General features: G+C 45.4%; 8 protein-coding genes across 9 annotated transcripts; 4 read left to right on the top strand and 4 right to left on the bottom strand.

Moving 5' to 3' along the window:
* On the top strand, positions 1-1,097 carry LOC131286555 (large ribosomal subunit protein bL19m). The gene is made up of 2 exons (XM_058315522.1): positions 1-108; positions 167-1,097. Exons 1-2 carry the CDS (start codon positions 42-44, stop codon positions 1,027-1,029), a joined length of 930 nt encoding a protein of 309 aa, XP_058171505.1. The 5' UTR covers positions 1-41; the 3' UTR covers positions 1,030-1,097.
* A 321-nt stretch (positions 1,098-1,418) lies between these two features.
* Positions 1,419-7,500, bottom strand: LOC131289138 (zinc finger MYM-type protein 4). Its single transcript, XM_058318343.1, has 6 exons — positions 2,766-7,500; positions 2,536-2,661; positions 2,340-2,461; positions 2,126-2,258; positions 1,956-2,055; positions 1,419-1,892 (listed from the first exon to the last, which is right to left on the bottom strand). Exons 1-6 carry the CDS (start codon positions 7,498-7,500, stop codon positions 1,718-1,720), a joined length of 5,391 nt encoding a protein of 1,796 aa, XP_058174326.1. The 3' UTR covers positions 1,419-1,717.
* A 1,321-nt stretch (positions 7,501-8,821) lies between these two features.
* On the top strand, positions 8,822-9,636 carry LOC131289136 (uncharacterized). Its single transcript, XM_058318340.1, has 2 exons — positions 8,822-9,494; positions 9,559-9,636. Exons 1-2 carry the CDS (start codon positions 8,823-8,825, stop codon positions 9,634-9,636), a joined length of 750 nt encoding a protein of 249 aa, XP_058174323.1. The 5' UTR covers position 8,822.
* A 45-nt stretch (positions 9,637-9,681) lies between these two features.
* LOC131286556 (large ribosomal subunit protein mL41) lies at positions 9,682-10,254 on the bottom strand. Its single transcript, XM_058315523.1, has one exon. It carries the CDS (start codon positions 10,191-10,193, stop codon positions 9,717-9,719), a length of 477 nt encoding a protein of 158 aa, XP_058171506.1. The 5' UTR covers positions 10,194-10,254; the 3' UTR covers positions 9,682-9,716.
* A 235-nt stretch (positions 10,255-10,489) lies between these two features.
* Positions 10,490-16,429, top strand: LOC131286553 (uncharacterized). The gene is made up of 8 exons (XM_058315520.1): positions 10,490-11,828; positions 11,899-12,390; positions 12,468-12,555; positions 14,170-14,705; positions 14,797-15,234; positions 15,318-15,451; positions 15,523-15,842; positions 15,912-16,429. The coding sequence occupies exons 1-8, from the start codon at positions 10,560-10,562 to the stop codon at positions 16,232-16,234; spliced, it is 3,600 nt and encodes a 1,199-aa protein (XP_058171503.1). The 5' UTR covers positions 10,490-10,559; the 3' UTR covers positions 16,235-16,429.
* Positions 16,430-16,493: 64 nt separating this feature from the next.
* Positions 16,494-18,126, bottom strand: LOC131286554 (histone deacetylase 3). Its single transcript, XM_058315521.1, has 2 exons — positions 17,969-18,126; positions 16,494-17,868 (listed from the first exon to the last, which is right to left on the bottom strand). Exons 1-2 carry the CDS (start codon positions 18,124-18,126, stop codon positions 16,728-16,730), a joined length of 1,299 nt encoding a protein of 432 aa, XP_058171504.1. The 3' UTR covers positions 16,494-16,727.
* Positions 18,127-19,575: 1,449 nt separating this feature from the next.
* On the bottom strand, positions 19,576-21,705 carry LOC131286720 (transmembrane protein 185B). Of its 2 annotated transcripts, none has more exons than XM_058315711.1 (5): positions 21,536-21,705; positions 21,298-21,368; positions 21,125-21,158; positions 20,451-21,043; positions 19,576-20,381 (listed from the first exon to the last, which is right to left on the bottom strand). In XM_058315711.1, the coding sequence occupies exons 1-5, from the start codon at positions 21,571-21,573 to the stop codon at positions 20,143-20,145; spliced, it is 975 nt and encodes a 324-aa protein (XP_058171694.1). In that variant the 5' UTR covers positions 21,574-21,705; the 3' UTR covers positions 19,576-20,142. The 2 variants fall into 2 exon arrangements, with proteins under 2 accessions (XP_058171694.1, XP_058171693.1); XM_058315710.1 differs by having other exon boundaries at positions 21,125-21,230; positions 21,536-21,646.
* Positions 21,706-22,128: 423 nt separating this feature from the next.
* On the top strand, positions 22,129-23,519 carry LOC131287226 (pre-mRNA-splicing factor 38). The gene is made up of 3 exons (XM_058316258.1): positions 22,129-22,915; positions 22,981-23,173; positions 23,251-23,519. Exons 1-3 carry the CDS (start codon positions 22,258-22,260, stop codon positions 23,435-23,437), a joined length of 1,038 nt encoding a protein of 345 aa, XP_058172241.1. The 5' UTR covers positions 22,129-22,257; the 3' UTR covers positions 23,438-23,519.
* The last annotated feature ends 27 nt before the right edge of the window (positions 23,520-23,546 follow it).

The raw sequence follows: 23,546 nt of genomic DNA, 5'->3' as shown, positions 1-23,546 counted from the left end.
CTATTTTTCTTCCAGTATTTTTTGCTAAGAGGCACGACAAAATGAGTTGGATGCACACCATCCGTGCCTCTGGTAGATTTTGGTTATCGCCAGCTTTATGCCGAATAGGTATGGCCAACGTTACCAGCATCTGTGCGAACAAAGTTACAAAACTATTTCTTTGCAGACAGTACGCCGGCGGGAACTGTGAAGTGTTACTCAACCAAACCGGTACCAGCTTTGGGTGCAAATAAAGCATCCTCGACATCAAGCAACATCCCAGCCGAGCGCAAGTCAATCATTCCGCCAAACTACAGGTATGTCTATCAGGAGTTTCTACCAGATCCGAAGATCGAGTGGCGTAATTCAGTCCGCGAGAAACTAGAACGCAAAGACATGCTGGACCGGCGTGCGAACATCGACATCCCAGAGTTCTACGTTGGATCTGTTCTGGCGGTAACCTCTTCGGATCCGCACGCCGAAAACAAAACTGCACGTTTCGTTGGTATTTGCATACTGCGGGAAAAGTGTGGATTACGTGCCCGGTTCATTTTGCGAAACGTGATCGACCATCAGGGCATTGAAATCAGCTACGACTTGTATGATCCTACGTTGCAAAAGATCGAGGTGCTACGGCTGGAAAAGCGATTGGACGAAAATCTGCTGTATCTTCGCGACGCGCTCGATGACTATAGTACGTTCGATGTAAACATGGAACCGGAAATACTACCAGAAGGAGCGCCAGTTCCTGTGAACGAGTTAAAGGTGGTACTAAAACCGAGACCATGGTACGCCCGGTGGGAACGGCATAACTTGCAGGGTGTGGCCAACATCGATGAGCACACGAACGAACGACGTCGTCGCAAGGCGGAAATGGTAGCGACACCCTGGGAGAAGTACGACCTCATGAAGGAATATCGACGCAGCATACCGGAAGAGGAACAAAAGGAGATATTCACCGAGATTTACTCCCAGCTCCACTCTCTTGAGCTAACACGAAAAAAACTGAAGCGTAAACGTACATTTGTAAAACCAAACAAATTAGCTTAGTTTCGCCCCCGTTATGATTCTATATAGCTTTTGAACACGTTCGGTAGTGAATAATGCAATAAAAAACACAGCAAAGTACGAAAACTGAAATCATTTTCCTTGTTATTCTTAGATGTAGGCTATGAAACTAATACCACACTACTTCTGAGGGGGATAACAGAAACAGTAAGTGTCCCTTTGTGCTGTACCGATTCTTATAGTTGTAAAGATAATATTCTGATTTCTGGACTTTCAATATTTACATGAGCAAATCGAAAATGTGTATTGGGTACATTTTGCATTCTTAATCCATTTCATACACATTGCAATTCTTAAACCGCGTGCTACATTCACATTGCCAAAAAACATTGAGTATCCTAACTTAAACACGTGGTGCTATAGCAAGCATCTATGAAGTTTTGTTTTTATTTTGATATAATGAAAAATTAAAACCGAGGAAGGAAAATTATTCTTTTCTCTAGCGATGTACATCAGAATAGCATCGCAGGATAGAAAAATGACAAATACTACGAACATAAGATCCGTTAAGCATTATTCGTTAGTTCTAGCAAAAACTGTTACCAGCAGGAAGCTTAGTATTAAAATATTCACGACCATCGCAACATCATTCGATTTTGCAACAATGAGTGCCATAAATTCACGGCACGCCAGTTCATTTCCTCAGGCCATTAGGCTCCTATGTATCTCATTAGCTAGTAAGCAGAGCAATGTTGATTTCCTTCACCATTTTCACGCGATGCAACATTTTGCTTAAAGATTCTTTGCTAAGCGGCTGCGTCGAGTACCAGACGGGTGAATCGGGAACACAGGACCGTTCTGGCTGTAGATAGAATACATCGTTGCGGGTTTTTACGCTCTCCGGACTGTGGAAAGGGGAATGATGATTTAATCTACAGTTTATTTCCGGTAGAATTTTCTATACTTACCATTTCGATAGATAAAATTCATAAAGTTTCACCGGACAGCGCAAAGGATTATCTTCATTTTCCTGTTGCTCGTACACTTTTTTCTTCCTTGAATTTGCGGCTTTAAGGAAGATAAAAAAGGAAGCGTTAAGGCAACCTAATGCAACCACCTAATACGTTCCAACACTTACCCAACGATGATTGCGGCGGATAAAAACGTAATAGTACGTTTCGTGAAGCAGTTGACTTCGGGCCCTGGTGAGGATTTCTCTTCCAGTGCTTCATGATATGGGAAAAGCTGAGCTCCATGTGCTCTTCGACCGACTTGAAGATGACATAGAAACCCGAACAATGATTGTCAAAATCTCACTTTGAATTAGAGCATGCACATTTGCAGATACTTACCACCAGATTGAAATGCTTAGTGTTGAAAAACATCAGCGTGCTTAGCAGCACATGGGGAGAGTGTGCACCAAGCTGCTTGCATTCCCATAGGTGTTCCTCTTCAACTCGAGTTACAATAAACTCTGGAAACGGGAAAAGCGAACATTAACCGATTAATTCGATGAGTCTCCGGTAGGTCATGGTCTTCTTCACTTACGAGAATCGTTGTAGAGCACCGAGAACTTTTTCGCCACTTCATCCAAGCAATCCGTGAAGCGCTCGTAGTACGGATCAGTGAAGATGTTTTCCACTCTTCCATTTTCGAATAAATATTGCTGAATACCTGTGAAGTGCGAGCGAGCGAATTAGCATACAAACTTCTTGTAATGCTAACCAAGGTCTACATAACGCTAGCAGTAAACTTCAAAGGCTATACTATTCACTTACCCAGCACAAGGTAGTAGATTGTATCCGGCGCGTACTCTGTCCCATTCGGTTTGCGCACTTCCTTCACGAAGAGACACAGTGAAAAATTGAGCTCGTCTGCCGTGAGCTGTAGGATGTCCGACTTGAATGGTTTCCGACGAATGCTACTCTTCTCGAGGTCGGCGTTCTTCGTTAACACCCACTGCTTCCATGCGTTCACGCCGAACGTGTACTTGAGACACATGTTGGCATCCGGTTTCTCAACCGGTTCCACGACGCGCACCGGTTCGGGCGACGGTTCGCTGATCTGCTCCCTTTTGATGCGTTTCGACGCTGAAGTCGTCAGCTGCTGCTGGGTGTTATTGTTAGCCGCCGACGAGCGTTGTCCGGCAGAAGCCGCGGCCATTCCACGCTTGCGACCTCGGGTGACGAGTGTCGGTGTTTCCTGCTGGCGCTGATGTTCAAGCATTAGCAACTGCTGCTGGTGATGGTGCTGCGTTAGATCGGTGTAACTATGGTGGTGCTCCTGTTGCTGCTGCGAAATGGTGTTCGCCTGCATGGCAGACTCCAAATCGACGTGCGTCTCTTCGTAATCGTTCGATGCCATCTTCAACGCCATCTGCACCAGATCCTCGCTGAACGAAGTGTTGTGCTCGATCTCATGACCACCGGTGCTGCCTGCTCCTCCTCCTCCGCCACCAAAATGATCATCGGCAGCCGCGTCGTCGGAATCTGAGTCGCTTTCATCTTTCTTCTTATCGCCAGCCACCATTTCGGCCATCATGAGCAACTCCGCCTCGTACGGATCGGAGGGCATCTTGTCCTGAATCTTTTTGATCTCCTTCATGATGCCGGTCGAGGAATTACGTGTGGTTGGGATAAACACGGGCACCGGGATGGGCAGCGGAATCGGTACGGGCACAGGCGTTGGCATGGAGTACATGAACATCGGCACGGGCACGTAGATCGGCACGGGGATGGGAATGACGATCTTCCGCTGCAACGAGTCGTCCGTCTGGCACTCGACACTGCACTGGATCGGCCGACACGAGACGCTTCTTGTGACCTGACTTGGTTTGCACATTGTGCTCGCATTTGCGACCTGCACCGGTGTAGGTGGGATCGTGACGATTTGTGTGCGAGTTTCTATTTTCGGTGGCGCTGGAGGTGGCGGTGGAGATGGACTGGGAACTGGAGACGGTGGTGATGGCGATGCTGGGGGATCCGCCGGTGACGGTGACCGCTCGATGGTAGCCGATGGTTCTGTTGTGCGTACCGAAGGGGTGCTACTAGCACTACCACTACTAGCACCAGCAGCAGGGGGGAGAATGCTACTGAGTGGAATCGTCCCTGACGGAGGGATGTTCATCAGTGGCTCCAGTGTCACGCGCAGCTCGGGCCACGTGCCCGGCACAAACGCGTTAACGTTGCTTTTTGAACGAGTTCCGCGGACTCCAGACTTTGCTAGCGAATGAACCGAAGATATTACGGGTAAGTTCGTCTTAGCAGAACCGCCATTGCTTGCCGTTCCTCCACCGGTTGCAACTGTTCTTGTAGATCGCTCCCTGGTCCGCGTGGTGAGCGGCGTTGTTGACTGAATTGGTGCGGCAGCGGGCATTGTAAGCTTGCTAACAACAGTGGTCGGAGTGGCACTCGGAGTAGAACTAGTTCCCTGGCTATTGCCGAGTGGGATTGAAATGTTGCCTGTTTTCCGAATGCGCTTTGGAAGACCCGTAGGGACCGGGGCGCTGCTATCCGCTGCCTCTTGGTCCGCGGTGGCACTGTGGACAGTTAACGGAGGCTTATTGAACTGACTCTGGAACGACATGACACACTGGTAAGTGCAAAAGTTGCGTAAACTGCCATCGCTCATCGTTAGATGATACTGGGGCGTTCGAACGAGCATACAATGATCGCAGCGGATCTCCTGCATCGTTTTCGCTGCCACAGAAGCTTCAGCAAGAGAAAGACAGTGCAGTGAGCATAACATGACCTTCCCAGCGGCCCGCTGGATCATGTCAAAGTTATACTTTTTCACCTTGCACCAGTGACAAGCGACAATTTGACGATGTGAAATAATGTACAGATTCAAGCACATTTGCGTGCAGAACGGCACACCCTCCTCCGACAACCCAGTCTGGGAGAAAATGGTGTACGCTTCGGAGGACTTGCGCTCGAAGTAGTCCTGACACATACCACACTCGTCCGGGTTAACGTTGTTTACGAACTTGAAGGCCGAAAAGCAGGGAGTGCTGCAGAAGTAATGCTCGCGGCCTTCGAGATGGACGATAATTTTGGAAACTTTTTCATTGTTGCACACCGCACACACGTGGCGTTTGTGTTTCAAGGTTGGATTCAGTGCCGACTGATACTGTTTATGGCACAACTGGCTGCAAAAGTCCTTGAACACGCCGTGATCTCCAACGCGCGCCACATACCGCTTCCCCTTGCTCGACACATCCTTCTGACAGTACGAGCAACTGATTAACTTCTTTTTGTAGTTATCCAAGCAGGTGGCGCTACAAAATTGGCATACGGAAAATCCGAAACGGACGCAATATTTTCCCATGCTCTGCACGGACACCGCCTGCTGACAGTAGATGCAAAACTCTCCGATCCTGTTCTGGTGCACACGTAAACATTTGATACCGCAAAAGTCCATCGTTTCCCACTGCAGCCACTGCTCCGTGTTGGTCAGCAGGGAATGCTGGCACACAAAGCAACGGCGAAGAAAGGAGGTCTCGCGATCTAATCGTGCTGCTTCCGCTTCTTCGTCGGAACGGGCAGTGAACTTTACGACTTCCATCCCGGCAGCCGAATCTGTGGTGCGGGTACCCAGCAGCGTCGGAGATGCTTTCGGTAGGTTGCGAACGCGAACCAAACGGCGTCGGTTCACTCGGAACAGGTCGGGATGTTCCGTGAGGAACAGATTCAGACAATCGTTGCAAACGAAAAGTTCTTCGTCGTCCTGGACAAATCCAAACGCGCAACTTTTCGTGTCCGAGCAATGAACACACTTTTTATTCTCCAGCGGTGGCACCTTCTCCTCTATCATATACCGCTTCTTGCTTAGACTGTACTTTTCGCTATTAATGGTGGTGAAATGCTCCACACACTTTGAATCGCATACGTATTTGTAGGAATTTTCCTCCAGCCGATAGCGGAACTTGCAAAGCATCTGTTTACTACAGCGAACGCATGTTTCGTTAGTTCCTAGGATCGGAACGATCGTAACTCGCTGTTGGATTAGTTCAAATTTTCCCGGAAACTCCGTCCGAATACTTGCCACGCAATCAAATGAACAAATGTACAGAACGGCGTCTGTGGTAGTGTCGTCCTTCCGCATGGTATAACAACATAACGTAGATTCTTTCTTACATTGAGCGCATGTTTCCGCGAGGGCAGGAGTTGAAAGTTCTCGTATTTGATTTTCTCTAGACGGAGACTCGTCCGGTACACCACTCGTTGCGCCGTCGGCCTCAACCTCTTCATTGGGTGCATCATCATCCGGTATTTCGATCGTATCGACATTATCAATTTGTGTTTCTGCAGCTTCTGCACTCCCCTCTTCTTCACCGGTCGGTTTTTCGGTTTCCGTAGTCGACCCCTCTACTGGTTCGGCTTCCTTCTCTGCACTAGTGCCACCATCATCCGCACGATTTTCCTCGCTCTCCCTTGCTTCAGATTCAACTCTTTCTGCTTCTTTTGCTGCTTCCTCCTCGGCAATGGCACGTTCTTTATCTTCCTCAGAAATGGGTCGCTCGTCATCAGGCAAAAGGCATACGTTTTCATTTTCACCCCCGGTTAAATCGTCAACAGTAGCACTCGATTCCTCTTCCATTGGTTGATCTTCTAGTGTCGAAGACTCTTTAGGTGACCCTGGCCCTTCCTGGCCGGCATCATCGGTTGCCGTAGATTCTTCCATTTGTTGATCTGAATTTGACTCGCCCTGCTTATCCCCCACCTCGCCTTGCTTATCGCCTACCTCGCCTTCTTCCTGGCCAACACTCTCAGAAGTTTCACCGGGTTCTTCATTTCCATCCGTTTCTTCTCGATTTGTTTCTTGTTCCTCGTTTGATGCCTTATTATTATCTTCTGCATTGTCTGCAGTATTCTCATCGCCTTTATGGTGCTCATTAGAGCTATCGTCTTGCTTTTCTTCACGACTCTCGCCTCCGTCGTTAGTGGCTTGTTTGACTTGATCGAAAGGATCTTGCACGTTTGACTGATCCATTGAACGATTGTTTTCATCATCCACCGTATCTTCATTTTTTACACGATTCTCATCTACGTTAGTCATTTCAATGTCCTGCAAGTGAGAGGAGGAATTACTGTTTTCGTCCTCTTGTACAGTGGTTCCCTCGGCTTCTTCGACAATGACGGCGGCGGATTCTTTTGGTTCTTCCACTGGGGTGGGGTCCACCTCCATCTCATCAGTGTCGGGATCTTTTTCCTTTTCCGCTGCTGCTTCGTCATTGGTACGGCCAGATTCAAGTTCCTCTTCCGCACTTTCGTACTTTTCGCTCGCCGGTGATAGGACGGACTCGGCCCGTTCTGCTACGGCACTAGTTGGTTCTTCATTCCCATCCGGTTCCTCATCCGGACGACTTTCCGCTACAATTTCTTCAGTCGAGTTTACATTCGCCGGATCCACGGAAGCAGGAGGATCCTCTTTATCGTCGGGTTCCGTATCTTTCTTTTCTTCTACTTTCTCTTCATTTTTATCAGATACATTTGACTCATCGTCCACAGGCATTTTCCCGGGAACCTCTGAAACAGAATTTTCCTCGCTTTCTTTAATTTCTTCCATGATGGCTTACTAGCTTCTTTTTTTGTTTGTCAAGATTGTAGCTTTGTTGCGTGGTATCCGGGTGATGTGTTTCTAACCCTAACCTAAAATAGTAAGTAAATAAAGCGATCAGACCCCGAATCAGAGGATTTGTAATAAAACACAACAACATACATTATCGGTTCGTTAATACAACACTCCTATCAGAACATTCCACTAAATAAGGCGCGTGATGGAAAAGCCAAGCCATCCCCGCTTGGAAAAGAAGAAGAAGATGTAACTTTCCAACCACGTATTACAAAAGAATAAGAACACACTGTAAAACTCCCGCGTTTTGCACTGGGACATTCGTGGCATCTATTTGGTAAAATTGCATTGACATTCACAAAACAAATCACCGATCAGTGTAATTCCGATGGTTTAAACTCTATTTAATCATTGCCGGTTCTGTAAAACACGTCTGTTCCCGAAATTCCCATTCAGAGTAATACATTTCATGTGGGTCGGTCAGCTTTTGACGACACAGTAACATTGTATGTATAGAGATATGTTTACCGGTTTTTACTATACGATACTCACTCCTTGGAATACAATGATTACAATGCCATTAGAGGTGGAAACAATATTTCTGCAAAACTGTACATCATTTTATAATGCCACAATACGACGTCAAAAACAAGCGCGCACCATTTTGTCTTGCCTTTCACTCACGCGTCAATTTGGCGTACGAAAGGCAAATTTGATGCTACAAACTGACGCACAACAATTTAGCATTGGTTTATCGGCATCAATAAAAACTCCTATTTGTTACCCATATAACTTTTGTTGCGAATTAATATTCAAGTACACTTACACTACGTTTTCACTCGAATACGCTTCGGAGAAGCTATCAACACCTATTTATTCGCAGAATCGCAGCAGGGTCTGTGAAACAGAACAGAGAAACCAAGCTCATCTATCGCGTTGTCTAGCTGATGGGTGAAAATTTTCAAGAAAACAAATTGATGAATATTCTTTTCAAGAAAGTTCACAAAAAAGCTATCGTACATTTAACTAATCCATAAGTTTCCCCAATAGCTGATAAACTGATACGATTGCGCTATTATTCGATATATATATATTTATTTATTGCTATCATTCATTGCGATAAACTGATCAAAGCCAACATTATTGCAACAATGAATTATTGAGCGGAACTTATCGTTCATACAATGTTCAAAGAAGGCACTAACTGGCAACACTGGGTGAAATGGACAGTGTTCTGAAAAGTGTGATACATAAACAAAATTATGCCGCGTTCATATTCACGGTCCCCTTCCCGATCGGGAAAATCCGACCGAAAAGATAAGTATACAACGCATCGCCGATCTCGATCCAAGTCAAGGGACTATGATAAATACCACCGGAAAGATAAAAACGACAAAAAACGACGAAGAGAACGTTCAAAGTCACGATCAGTTGCATCGTCATCGTCCTACGCCAGGAAAGCTTCCTATCGCAGCAGATCCAGGGATCGTAAATATAAGGAAACCAGCCGTAGAACATCTCGGGATCGATACCGAAGACGTAAATCGACCGATCGAGATCGATATCGACGTTCATCCAGCAGCACCAGCTCGTCCTCGTCGAGCAGCAGTAGCACAAGTCGCTCTAGTGCCAGCAGAAGTAGTTCGCAATCGTCCAAGAAGTCGTCTCCAACCGTACCCACAACAAAACAATCACTGGCAAAGGAGTATGTTTTCAAATCATTGGAAGATGCTTGCGACGAGCCATCGGAGAAAACTAGTAAATTACAGAAACTGAATGCGGACGAGTTTATCCCTCAAACGTTTGTCTCCAGCAGAAAGGTTCCGCCGGAATCGGTTTCAACCAACATTGTCATAGATTTGGAATCCCAGACTATAAAAGTACCGACAGTCGAAAAATCAGTCCCAGAAGAGGATCCCATTTTTCATCCGTCGGTAAGCCAAATTATAAAATAATATCGATCGGAGATGGTTTTATTGATATCACTCTTTTTTCCAGTTCTTTTCAGGAGATGATAATGAAAGGATGGCACGATGGGTTAAAAAGCTACACGGTCTTCGTCAATCTTTAGCCTGAAGCTACAATAAAGAAAGTCAATTTGGTATATGTACTACATCGTTAATTTATTTATAAATTGCATCTCAACCAGTTTCGCCCTAAAATATATCGGAGCCGGTTTTTCTTGCTTGTTTCCATGCTTCATCCGGCGACAAAGATTCTTCCTTTGATGGTTCGATTGGGCTACCATCCTCGTTTAGCTTCCCACTCTTCCAATCATCAATGATTTTTTGCGCATAAATGGCATTGAATAAATCCTGGCTCGTGAACTCCGATTGCACCACATCCGGAGCCTTGTATGATACATAGGGCTTGAATTTACATCCATCTAGATTAGGCACTATCAGCTCCGGGATTTTTTCCGGAATCGCGATGAACTTTCCATCAATAGTTACACCAACATCACGTACTCCCCTTTTGTCGATGGGCATATCAGGATAGAGGTCCGGGTTTTCGGCACGCTGTTGTTTGAAAATGCGCGTACCTCGCTTGTTGTAGAGCAGAAATTTACGAAAATTCCTTTTCCCTGCAAGTGATGCTGATGTTGAAATGCCGCGCCTGATGATGTGAAACATTTTTCCAACCTCTCGGAACGGTTATGCACGAAATGTGGTGTTATGTTGTGTTGTGGAATGAAAAAATCCAATGCAAACAATGTCAAAAGCTGGGTCTCATCAATCTGGCAACACTGGTTTGGCATGACATCGCGAAGTGACGCTTCCGATTTTTCGCGGTAGTCAAGCTAGGCGGCTTGCTTTTCCTGTGAAATACGCATTAAATTAGTATTATGCGACGTGTGTGGACTAAGAATCATGTCTAAGTGTTAAAATCAATTACAAATATAGGATTCTCGTTGAAATCGTGAAAAAAACACGGCCCAAAGCGTTCAGTTGGAGCGTGGTTCGAAGATAGTTTTTTTTTGAGTTCTAAAAGAAAACAACATGGCGCCTTGGCCAAACGATGTTGTTGAGATGACCCTGCAACTTGATTACTGGCAGGACGAATTGAGTCCGGCACAAAAAGCCGCCTATGAAAAAGCTGAAAAAGAGCATAATGAAATACGAAACAAGCTTAAAGAGATCGTCAAAGAAACTGGAGGTAAAAACATCTTCGCCGGTGAAGTTTTCACCGCCTATCAGGTGTTGGGCCCGGTTCCTGGCATAGAAAAAATATCGCAACCCGTCGCATCGCTGACTCGAAAGAAACTCCCCACACAACCACCGCCACTGGTACTGGCCTCCACTTCGCGAGTGATGAGCGCTTCGCCGGCTGTCGAAGCATCAACGAGCGGAAGACGTAGGGGAAGACGCACCGACGATGATGTCGAGCCTGTACTCGACCTGGTAGTAAGCGATGATGATGATGAGGACTATATTCCACTTTCGAAGCGCAAGCAGCGAGACAAGGATAAACCGCCCGCTTCTCCGGTGGTAACACGAAAACCGGCCACTCCAGAAGCTAAAACAAAGCTACCTGCAGCAGCGATCGGCACCACAGCCGTGCGCCCGACGGAAGCCAGTGCGATTGGAGGATTGCAGGTTGGCGTCGCAGAAAAGGACAAGAAACGCGTCGTCGCAGAACCGAGCGCTGTGGTCGATTTGACTGATGACGATGGCTCCAAACCGGTGGCGGACTCTAGAGAGATTTCGTTCAGCAAGATCCAGGCGAAAACATTCCCCTCGCTCGTGGTTATTGCCAGACCGTCGCTTCGTGTGACCGATAAGGTACCGAATGATCGTAGTCAACTCGACTTGAAGGTGAAACACGTGCTGGTGTTCCAAGCAACAAAGTTCACCGAATGGCTCATTCAGCAGGGGCTCATAAAATCGGATCAATTTTGCAAAATCCACACCGACCAATCCCTTAAGTTGGGTATGTACTCCGACTTGAACAAATTTCCCTACTCGGGGGGGTATTTTTGGATCAGCGACTGTTGCCCACAGCGATTCACATCCGTGTTCAGTGGTTCCTTGTTCGAAGGATCGCCTCATCCTCCATCGGTGATACTCAAATTGATTTACCATTGGGCCTGTCAGACAAACGTTTCAAATGTAGTGAACTGGGTAAAGGTCGACAACGTCTATCTTAAAAACCTTTACACCCTGCTGAGATCCGTCTGCACGTTAGCATTGTGTCGTCATTTGAAGCCTCTGGGTGGGCCTGGAAAATCCGTAGAAATAGGCGTTATTTCTCTTGGGACGACCACGCAAGTAAGTTCAGAGACAATTTGTTCCGTTAAAATTGTTTTAACAGTGCTTTTATGTATCTCTTTTTTAACAGGATGGTCAACAGCGTCAGGTGAAGGTGGAGGTTTTAGGAGTGCTTGATCAGTCAACGAAGCTACTTCGCTTGCGTGCGGTGGAACCACTGACCGATGGTGATAAAAGCTACAAGAAAAGGTTCGCAAAAATTCTAGAACCCCTCAACGAATGGGTGCACAAGGACAGCATCATTCTTACCGATCTGACCGTCGACAAAGGCACACTGAACACCATGGGGTACAAAACGGTGCAACAAGTGCCGCCCGCGGAAGCTAATGGCAAAAACAGCAATGCCAACATCATGGACTATTTACGTCGCATTGTTCCCCGAATGTTCCAAAACACCTTATCATTGTTGTCACGGCAAATCATTCAGCAGTTTCTGAACGAGTTAGTCTGGCGCGAAATGTACGGGACGAGCCCTCTAGCCACTTTCGATAATATAGTGAAGCATCTTTCGGAGCAGGCAAAAATCGAAACCATCGATAATCTGATCACTCGGCTCAACAAGGTACTCACTGACAGAGATAGGCTTGGGAGACGCTTACTAAATTGAAGCATACGATTCTTCTTCCATTTCATACGTAGGTTTCTGCAGATCCGTTCAAGCAGTGGGACATTGTGCCAGATATTCCCAGAACCCCCGCTAAACGTGGACGAAAACCGAAGGATTATTGTAAGTATACCAAAATGCTCATTCGTTTAAGCTTGTGTTTCTTGCCACCCCCGTGTTTTAGAAGGAGTCAGTATAATACTTTCTGGTTTTGATTTTTCGAAAGAAATAACTTGTGCACTAAAGCTTAGTTCTGGGCTGGATGGATTCAGTCATTTTTAAATTTCCGTTAACGCAACAGTTCGATAGTCAGCTTTTTTGTCCAATTTAATATCCTGTACTATAATTTAGCAATTTTAGATAAAATCTAAAATATCTTGTTAGACTACCAAATTTATCTGAAAAGTTACTTGTCTCTTTGGTCGCCTTTATCATGCTACAGAATTGTACATACCTTTGAAAAGCCTTACAAAATCGTACTTTCCTCATATCCCCGGCAGTTTGTGTGTTTGCATATCGCAAATGGAAGTTTTAAAGGACAAAGGAAAATGTTAAGTAAACATTAGGGCGGGCATGACTAAATACAGCGGATAGCGCCCATATTGCCCATACCATTGGGCCCAAGTGGGTTTAAATACGGCCGATAAAGTTGGTCTTTAGTTTGAAGACTTCTGTGTCAATTTAATCGATTATTCGAATGACAAGCATTTTCCATTCATCGAAGTAAACAGTGAATATCTTTTCCTGGTGTTAGCATTAAACAATAAGTTTAATTATCTTAAATATATGTTTTCTTTACATTAAAACATTAAATGACCGATCATAGAAAATATTTCTCACGCGTAGTTTAGCTGTTGAAGGTGAAAGCGTTTTGGCGTTTGCTATGGTTCACATAGACAGGAGTACATGAGTCGAAGGGGGGAATTCTAATCTTTGAGAATTGGATGGATATTTTCGGTGTACAATTTTTCTACATTAATTGTTGTTTTCGTTGAGATTGGGTAAACTCGTGAACATGATATTTCTGTGTCGTTAAAGAAAGATTCTTGAGTTTTCAAATTTAGAAGTTCGTCTTCGCGCTAGTTTAAATAATGTTACGTCTATCCTTCTACTACGCTTTCACTCACGAATCACTTGTTTTCATTCCTTTTTTTTCTTTCAGCATTTTAGAGTATGATGAAATGACACTTTAAATGTACGCCTTTTTGCGCCCTTCACCCATTCGCTTCTCTACTCACGCCCAAAATACGTTGATTTGCTATGGGAAGAAAAGCAAAGCAAAGATTTTACATTATGGACGGACATTATTGATTGTGTTCCTCCTTTTTCACAACCAAACACAACTAACGGCAATATTTCTCTCGGATCAGAATCACGAATCAGGGGGGTCACATAAATGGGCCCCCACCTAGAAGAAGTCCCTGTTAAGATAGCGCAGGATATAATGAAAGAGAAAACATAGGTTTAGGTTGAAAACACTAAGCAAGGTGTAGTGATGATCGTTCGTGGAGGATATGTTATTCCTAATGAGGAAAAACCGAATAAAATCCGATCGAAGTAAGATTCAGACGAAGAATTATATTCAATAAAACCTATCTTACGTGCAATCGGAATACGGAAAGTTTTGTGTACAGAGAAATATTTTCTATGTTCGTATACATATGCAATTTGTTAAAAAAACGTTAAACTATTTCCAAACTCGTTGCTTCCTCTCTTTTTCAATGGCATTCGCGTTAGCCGCTACCCAATCAACTCCCTCCGCCACTCCGGAGGTTTCCGCTCCAACGGTGTCTCCAGTCAGTGCTTTGCCCACTGATGCGCCGAAAAAGAGTTTCCTCAAGAAGGCGCAAAGGGAGGCACAAAATTCCACCTCCTCTCCGTCGACACCTCCTCCGACAGTGCAGGGAACAACGCAGAAGAAAACGCCCGGCCGGAAGCAGCAAAAGGAGCAAACCGTAACGCTGGAAAACTACTACTACGGCTCGACCGGCGGTCAACAGTTGAAGGAGTCGGCACGTGCGTGCACCGAATTCGAAGTCTGGTGCCCCGAATGTCCAGAGCTAACGTTCCACAGCAACGTGGAGCTGCTGGATCACTTGTTGGGTCACGTGCGAGCTCCGCCGGCGGACAGCAACGGCAGAAGCGTCATCCAATGTCGGTGCTGCCTGGCGTATCTGATGGATAAGGCAGATCTCAAAAAGCACCAAGAAATCTATCATCCGAAAGAAACCAAGAATCCGTTTGTTAAGACATGTGTGTGTCTTATTTGTGAGGTAAGCATTTCAATTGTTGTCCAACCTACTCTCCGTCGCCTCCTTCAATGTAGCCTTTTTTACTATTTGAACGGATTGTTCTCTATTCTAGCAAAGTCTCAGCACCGTCCCGGTGCTAGTTGGCCACCTGCAGAAGAATCACTACCGGCAGGAAATGCCGTATCGTTGCGCCGGATGCGACTTCCGTAGCTCCACCCAGTCCACAACGGTGGACCATTTCTACAAGCAGCACAAAAAGTCCGCTTTATTGCAGTGTCCCTTCTGCCTGAAAATGGCTTGTGCTTTCCGCAGCGAAACGTTAGGCGACAGCGTTTCCGAACCGCTCGTGAACAATGTACGAATGTTTCTGCTGCACATGCGCCAACACACGATCTACGGACGGTCCAAGAAGTGCAACAAATGCGTGCTCACTTTCACCAGCAAAGGTGCAGCCAGATTCCACAGTATATTTTCTCACGGTCCAGCAACGGATGCTGCGGACAAGATAAAGCCGATAGCTAGTGTTGGAACCGAAATTGCAAAGCCTCAGGTACGGTTTGGGGAAGTCGCCCGGCGACCCACGTTTACGGTAATTCGATTGTTTATTTGATTTGTATTTTGAATTCTTCACAGGCAAGGGTAGTTGCCCCGAAAGAATCGTCCATCTATCGTATCGTCAAACCTTTGAGTAAGCTAGTTCTGAATATGGGAAGCGGTAACATTTGTCTCGAGTGTGACAATGATTTCGACGAATTCAACCACATGCTGTAAGTATGAATCTTTCGTCAAAGCAAAACCAGTAAGGTAATTAATTTATTTTTCTTCTTATATTGAATAGTGGTGTGGCGCGGTGCCTCAAATGTCCTTACCAGACGGCGTGTTTACCGTCGGTTGTTAATCACGCAGTAAACTGCAACCCAAGGGTCTCCAGCCATCCGGTGGCAAAGCTAGGCCAGGAGATGCATTGCAACTGTGGTTTCTCTTCGTTCGATGGGTACGCCTTGGCGCGGCACTTGAGCGTTTGTGGAAAGGGGGAGGGTGTATACCCTTCAGTTGAGGCCGCACAAGCAAATGTAGTGAAGCGCAGCATGCTCGATATGCTCGGATTGATTCGTCGCGACGAAGACGAACAGCTTGCCGATGCAGAAGAAGCCGATGGTAAGAATTCGCAGGTAGTTCCGACAGCATCATCGTCACCGTCACAGGAACCACCGGAGCCATCGCTAGAAATCCAGGCGCTGGATGAAGATGAACCGATGTCCCAGGATACTTCTCTCAACGAAGCTCACGATGAAACGATGGAAGATAACGATCAGGAGATGAGCGAGAGAGACGAGGCCGGCGTTGCCGGTGATGCTTACGATCCGTCACAATCGTTGTACAATATTGCGGGGGGCGGTGGAGAGCCACAATTCAACACACAACTATCACTCGATGACCTTGGTCCGCCGTCGGTCCTGCCGGCACAGGACAGCGATCGAACTCCTCAGCTGAAGGATGATTATCAGTCGCTTGCAACACCGCGTGTTCCCGATCAGCCGGATTACTGAGAACGTGTTTATATCAACACGCGATATATTGTGCATCATAAGATGCATTCACGGATATTCAATTCAAGAACAACTTTAGTGAAACAGAACTCACAGAATAATGTCTCTGTAATAAACAATCATACGAAGCGCCATCTTCAAAACATCCGGAACGTTGAAGAGGAATGAAATGGATTATAAATAACTTAGTAACAAAAAACCAAAACACACGGGATCATTTTTTTACGGCTATGCAATTTATTGTATTTGAGTTTTGTTTGTTTTTATTGCATTCTTAAATAACTTAAAAACAAGCATTTATGCATTCGAACTCCACGCTTCTATCAGAGGTACATAGTTGAACTCCTCCTAGGGACAAAGCGATCAGAAAGGAACTCGACAATGAAAAAGATCTTATCACTAATGGAGGTGTCTGGATTGATAAAACTTACAGCAAGCTTAACCTAACCAGAAGAGACAACGGTCCTTGCTTCCCTCTTTCTCTGTTTTAAGGCTAGGGCTCATTCTCACTTTTATCATTGTCGTTATCACCGTCAAAGAACTCGTTCTTCGGTTCTACCAGCCTGTCCTCGTCATCCTGGCTCATGCGCACATCCGGATTCGGTTCCTCTGTCTTGACCTTTAGCTCCTCCGGCAACGCATCCTCCGGTATGTCGAACATTTGCACGCTGGGCGCATGCTGACACATCTTCAGATTGTCGTACACGTGCCGCGTGATCGCCTCCAGATACTGCTTGCTGTTCGCGTTATCCTGTCTGCTAGGTATGTCCGGGTGCAGCGTAAAATCGGGAGCGAAAAATTCCAAATAATCGTTCATCGGCAGCTCGTTCGAGATCGTCTCGTCGATCAGAAGAGAGGTTTCGTACGTCCAGCAGCGGGCCACATTGCGCAGCGTATAGCCACCACCCCCGACCACCAACGTGGGTACGTTAAGATCCTTGACGAACTTGACGCACTCACCGTGGCCTTTAGTGCTCAGTGAGAAGCACCCCAGCCGATCACCGGCCAACGAGTCCGCCCCGCACTGCAAGACGATTGCCGTTGGGTGGTAGAACTCCATCACGGCCGAAATGACCGGTTTAAACACCTGCACGTAGCTCTGATCGTCGATACCCTCCTTCAAGGGCACGTTGACCGAGTAGTAGCGGCCCGATTCGGCCCCGATCTCGTACATATCGCCCGTGCCGGGGAAAAAGTAGTTGCCGTACTTGTGAAACGAAACCGTCATCACGCGGTCGGTCAAATAGAACGCTTCCTGCACGCCATCACCGTGGTGGACATCGATATCGATGTACAGAACCCGCGGGTGGTACTTTAGCAGCTCCAAAATGCCGATCACGATGTCGTTCACGTAGCAAAACCCGGACGCTTCAAACTTTTTCGCATGATGCAAACCTCCGGACCAGTTGATGCAGATGTCGCTATGATTGTGATTCAGCTTTTGGGCCCCTTCCAGCGATGCCCCAGTGTACATGGCGCAGAACTCGAACAAGCCGTCGAAAACCGGACAATCGTCGCCAACGTTGAACACCGAAAGACACTTGGTGTAGCCTTGAATGTTTTGGGGTGTAACGCGCTGCAGGAACTCGATGTACTCGTCGCTGTGGAACCGGCACATGTCTTGTGCACTTGCCCTAGAGAGTGGAGTGGAAAATGGAGCCAGATATATAGCAAGTCACCAAAGCAATTCCCACCTCCTAGTATCGAGAAGGAAAAAAACAACGTTTCACTTACTTGTACGGTCTATAGATTTGCATTTTTTTGTGCAATCCATAATTCATCACCAGATGATGGATTACCGACAGCCGGTGCGGTTTCATCGGATGGCCGGGTCCATAGTGGAAGTTGCCCACGTCCGGGTTGAAGAAGTACGACACTTTTCTAGTCCCCATTAGCACACGCTGTCGGTGTTTTGTTTAAATGTAAATAATATCTGATCCTTCCTCGTCGTCGATGTACTGCTTCCAGGCGTAAATGATAAGCAGAAAAAATACTGCTCCCAGCAATCGTCTTGTTAGGCTAAAATCTAATGCATCAAGCTTGAAATCCGCCGGATCAAAGCTGGCACTCGTTGCACTTCCGGAGTTGCCAATTGAGTCGCTCGGGTAATAATCCAAAAGCTCATGACTTTGTTCGTTGAGCGAACATTCGTTTACTGCATTTACTGTCGTCGATGTGATTGAAGTTGCTGTTGTTGCTGCTGCTGCTGCTGCTACTGTTGAAGATGCATTTATGTTCGATCCTGAAAAGCAGGCGACGGTATCGGCGAAGCGTGGTGCTGCTGGCAATATTTGAGCTACTAGAAGCGTGCTTTTGCGATGAATACTATGGGTACGATGAGTTTGTTTCTCGTTCGATATACAGCTCATCTGATTCCCTTCTTTTACTGCAGTTTTTTAACCGCTAAAAGAGGGAATCTCCTCCAATCCATTGTGTAAAGTTTTCACTAAATGCGCAAATGGAGGTAGAATACGATCTACGCTCCCAAATGCACAACGCAGTCAGAATCACTTGCACCAAGAAGAAACACTTCCGTACCAACTATCGATCGAATGCGGTATTTTATGTAACTCCGGTAAATCACGGTAGTGGATTATTTGGCACACTATACTGGGCCAGAGCGGCGAACTGTTGCGGATAAAAAATGCAGCCAAAAACAAGCCGACAGAAAATGCAGATGTTGGTACATAAAACTAGTGTTGACAGAATCTTGATTCGAAGACTCGAACCCGTGACGGATTCTTCAAGATTGGATCCCATGTGAAGGATTCGGATCATATTAGATTCAGTTCGGATTGAACTCAAATTTCATTTGTTTAGCACTGCGCCCGGTTTTCAATGCCAGCGATGAACATCGTTTCCATTCGTTAGTTAATCTTCATGATCAACAGAACTACTTAAAACAGCGAATCTGACATCAGAAAGATGTGGCATGTTTTTATTCCAGAAAAAGCGAGATATCAGTAGTGATTTGATTATATTTTAGACTAGGATAAACGATTTCCAGACCGGCATTGGTTTTTACATTGTCATCCGACTGTAGGTTGATTAGTGATTCGGATTTGGTGATCCGATCGCTTAGTAGGGGATTGATTTTCCCATCACTACTGGGATATGATTGCAAGCTGCGTTTATGCTATTCGTCTCGAAACTTTTCCAAGTTTTCTTACTTCGTCTTTGGGCGAAGTTGGTATTTGCAGGTTACATAAACAAGGACACTAGCGGAAAATGTTTTAAAACAATTGTTTTTTTTTTTTAGAAAAGGATGTCTTCAAAGGCACAATTCATAGTGATGATACAATATCAATTTTGTTATTTCTCATTTTATTTTAAAGCCCAAATCAGACCAAACAAATCAATCTCGATGAGGTGCTTCATCTTTATGTTCATAGTTGTTTAATTTTTAAACTGAATAAATTTTGATAGTAATCCATATTTACAATAGAATAGAATTTCTGATCTTTTTGATAAATATACATATGTCTACACGAACCAAATTAAATGGCATATCCATGCTATAAGCTTTCCCGTTTGGTTCACACAACCTCCGATCCCACCGATCAATCATCCAAAATCCGTTTCCTCCTTTTTCGCTTTCACTATAGTATGTAGGCGCATAATATTTACTATCTACTCTTTTTTAAATTCAAATATTGTCATCTTTCCTCAATTGTACCGAGAGGTTTAGCTGCTAATGTTTCCCACAGATTCCTTAGCTTGATAGGGAAAAACATTGGGGAAAGTTTCAAACTAAATTGCAATCCTTTAGACACAACAAAATACCAAGCCTTTTACATGGTAGCTCTGCGGATCTTCTCGGATTTGATTTGAAAATGTTTGTTCATGAGTAACGTGTCCCTTTTGTTCACACCGTTTCATTATCCTTCGTACATTTCTTGTTGGAAGATTTAGTCAGGTAGCTCTATACTTACAATCGGTACAACCGGTTTTAAGTGATCACTTTTCTTAGTAAGTGCTTTTTTGCTCTTTTTGTCATACTTTTCAAACTCCTCTAGGTGCAAGTTGGTGCTGTCCAGTGGTACCGTTTGACCGCTCTCTGTGTGATATGATATGTTGCCATACTCCTGTAGGCATGGAAGAACTCCCAGCAAGAATTGGCTAAAGTTTTTACGTATGCCAAACCACCCTGGGGATAAAAGAAAGAGATGCACGATTAGTTGAAGCGTCGGAGACACCGATCGATTTTGTGTCTCACATTTGTTTCCACCTTTTGCGTTGAAACTTAAAAGTATCAGGGTGAATAAGGCGACCAGCAGTGGACCAGCCACGGCAATAAACGGCCAGTCGAGATCTTTATCCAATTTGTCCGCTAGCAGTACCTGAAAAACGAGCACCGGAATAACCGTGGCGCAGTTCCCAATGGCCGAGTAGAATGCGGATTTCTTCTGCTGCGCCGAGACCTCCGGTGTACGCAGCAATATGACACTAAATATAATGCTATACAGCACGGCTACCAAACTCAGACACAACACAATCCACAGTGGCACGAAAACGACTTCCCAGCTCCACGAAACTAGTTCGTCCAGCTTGAGCGGTAGGAAAACAAACTGCAGCGCATTGACGGCACAAAAGAGCTCCAGCTCGAACGATCGATCGTGCTTAACGGCCCACACGCAAGCTCCAACGCTGGCCGCACTGCCAAATATAAGCGGGATGAACACGAGCACCCAAAGATGCCGACCGGAGGTGAGGCGGTCGCAGGCAAGCAGTTCAAACATCAGCAGGATAAGGTGCAGTGAAAGCGATATCAGCATCGCCTTGAAGTGTGAATACGAATCACCTTCTACCCTAGAAACCAGAAAAACAAAATCCAATTGTTGGTTCGAACGGTGCTCAAGGACGAATGCTTGGAAGGTGTTCGTTGCTTACCTGTAGTGAGGGAAGCGACACCATATAATAGCCCCTACGATAGCACCGAGTGTGGCAATTGATTTCCATATCCATAGTGGCACAAAAACGACCCAATACGGCCAATCTGTAATACGACCAGAATCTATCAGTTTGTTCCCGACTCGAGGCGACTGGCCGACATTGCTACTCACCAATGTATCCATCCAAGCGCAGGCAGAATAATATCGTGAATGTGAACAAACAACAATGAACCACAAATTTGCTACGCACGGGAAGAGAAGAAACGACAATTGTTGTAACAACAGTGGTGTTTGCTATATGTATAAACTAAGATAAAAATAGCTTCCAGAGCTTTAGAAGATTGTGAGCACTGTTTGTTATTTATTGTTCAGCAGTAGTTCGGTTGTGAGTTTGTTATTGCTTGCCTACCTGGGATTGAAATCCTGAAATAAGGATTGCAGATTCATTTTGCTCGTTTAGCTTTAGCCTCTCTTCAGTATTCCGTCATGTTCGTGGTGATCTGATCGCGAAGAAATAAATGGTAAACCAAAAGAAACCACCTACACAGCTGGATAATAACAAATTACTTTGGGTAACACTTCAAACCACACATCTAGTGTGCACTTTTCTTTGCTTTGTGACTTTCTGTAGTGTTGACATTTTCGGTTCATACACACCAGATCCGTTCTGGAACTGGAACTGCTAAGGAGTTATCGATGTGAGAACCGTAGTTCCTAAACATAATCTTATTAAACACACATCAACGAAAATGTTCAATAAAATTTCTTGTAAAATAAAATTCACGGATGTTTGCGGTAGGCTCCCCTATTTTGTATTTATCAACGAATGAACTACCCGTTACAGTGGATCCGATGGGTCCGGAGGACCATCGCAGATCTTTTTCAAAAACATAGGTTCTAGCACAAACTGCCACCACTAGAGTCAATTTGGGTTTTTCAGCAGCTGTCAGTTTTCGGTGTTGTTTTAACACCACAATCAACAAAAGCCATCAAACCGCGGCATCCAAACGGGCAAATTTAGGTTTGTGCTTCGTTCGGATAGTATCATGGATATATTACACTGATTCAGTTCTAATAAAAACCTAAAACTACAAGCAGTGTTTGCCCTAGTGCTAATATCGAGCCGCTAAAATGGCGAATCGAACAGTGAAGGATGCCAAAAATGTGCACGGCACCAACCCACAATATTTGATCGAGAAAATCATTCGGTCCCGTATTTACGACTCCAAGTACTGGAAGGAACAATGTTTCGCGTTAACAGCCGAACTTTTAGTCGACAAGGCAATGGAATTACGATTCGTTGGTGGAGTGTTTGGAGGCAACATAAAGCCAACACCTTTTCTCTGTCTGACGCTCAAGATGCTACAAATTCAACCCGAGAAAGACATTGTTGTCGAGTTCATCAAGAATGAAGAATTTAAATACGTTCGCGCGTTAGGTGCGTTTTATCTACGCCTCACTGGATCATCGCTTGATTGCTACAAATATCTCGAGCCACTTTACAACGACAATCGAAAGTTGAGGAAACAAAATCGTATGGGCGCCTACGAACTGACTCACATGGACGAGTTCATCGACGAGCTGCTGCGGGAGGAGCGCGTCTGCGATATTATCCTGCCACGCATTCAAAAACGGCATGTCCTAGAGGAGAATAACGAGCTAGAGTCGAAGGTATCCGCTTTGGAGGACGATCTGGATGAAGAAATGCCTAGCGAGGATGAGGCACCGGAAGAAGTCCCCTCACCCCCACTAATGAAGGAAAAAAAGATTGAAGTGATAAAAGTCAAAGGTAAGTCGCTTCTTGATTTGTATTCCGCGTACGTGTTTCATATCGAATGATTTTCTTCAACCCAGGTGGGAGCAAAAGAACCGAGCGATCTGTTTCGCGTGAACGGCAACCGGATCGTTACCGCGGCCACGACGCAGGTAACTATCGAGATCGGGAGTACGATCGAGAAAAGGAACGAGATCGTGATCGCAATCGAGAACGTGAACGTTCCGACCGAGATCGATACAGAGAGCCAGCGGACAGACGGGATAGACGAGAGTGAGTAGAACTACAATGACATTGTTATTACAGATATAAATCTAATGTTTATTTGTTATATTCATTCCTTTCTCCAGTCCTTATGCAGAGCGAGAGCGCTTCAAAGAGCGAGATGCACGTGAACGGGAACGAGAACGGCATCGACGTCATGAGCGACAAGAAGAACGCGAACGAGAAAGGCGCCGTGACCGGGACCGTGACGATCGAGACCGTGAATATGATGATCGTTCCCGGGGTCACGACCGGGATCGAAGACGACGATGAGAACTGCTTCATTGGCGAAACAAAGAACCGCATTTGTATGAAGATAGAAACTTTGAAAACAAAAAAATACATATTCTGTAATTTAAAGTTCCGTGTGATGGATGGACTC

The sequence above is a fragment of the Anopheles ziemanni genome, chromosome 3 (genome assembly GCF_943734765.1).
Source record: "Anopheles ziemanni chromosome 3, idAnoZiCoDA_A2_x.2, whole genome shotgun sequence".
NCBI classification, from domain to species: domain Eukaryota; kingdom Metazoa; phylum Arthropoda; class Insecta; order Diptera; family Culicidae; genus Anopheles; species Anopheles ziemanni.
The sequence above is the reverse complement of the archived record's forward strand: the minus strand, read 5'-3'. Positions and strand labels throughout refer to the sequence as shown.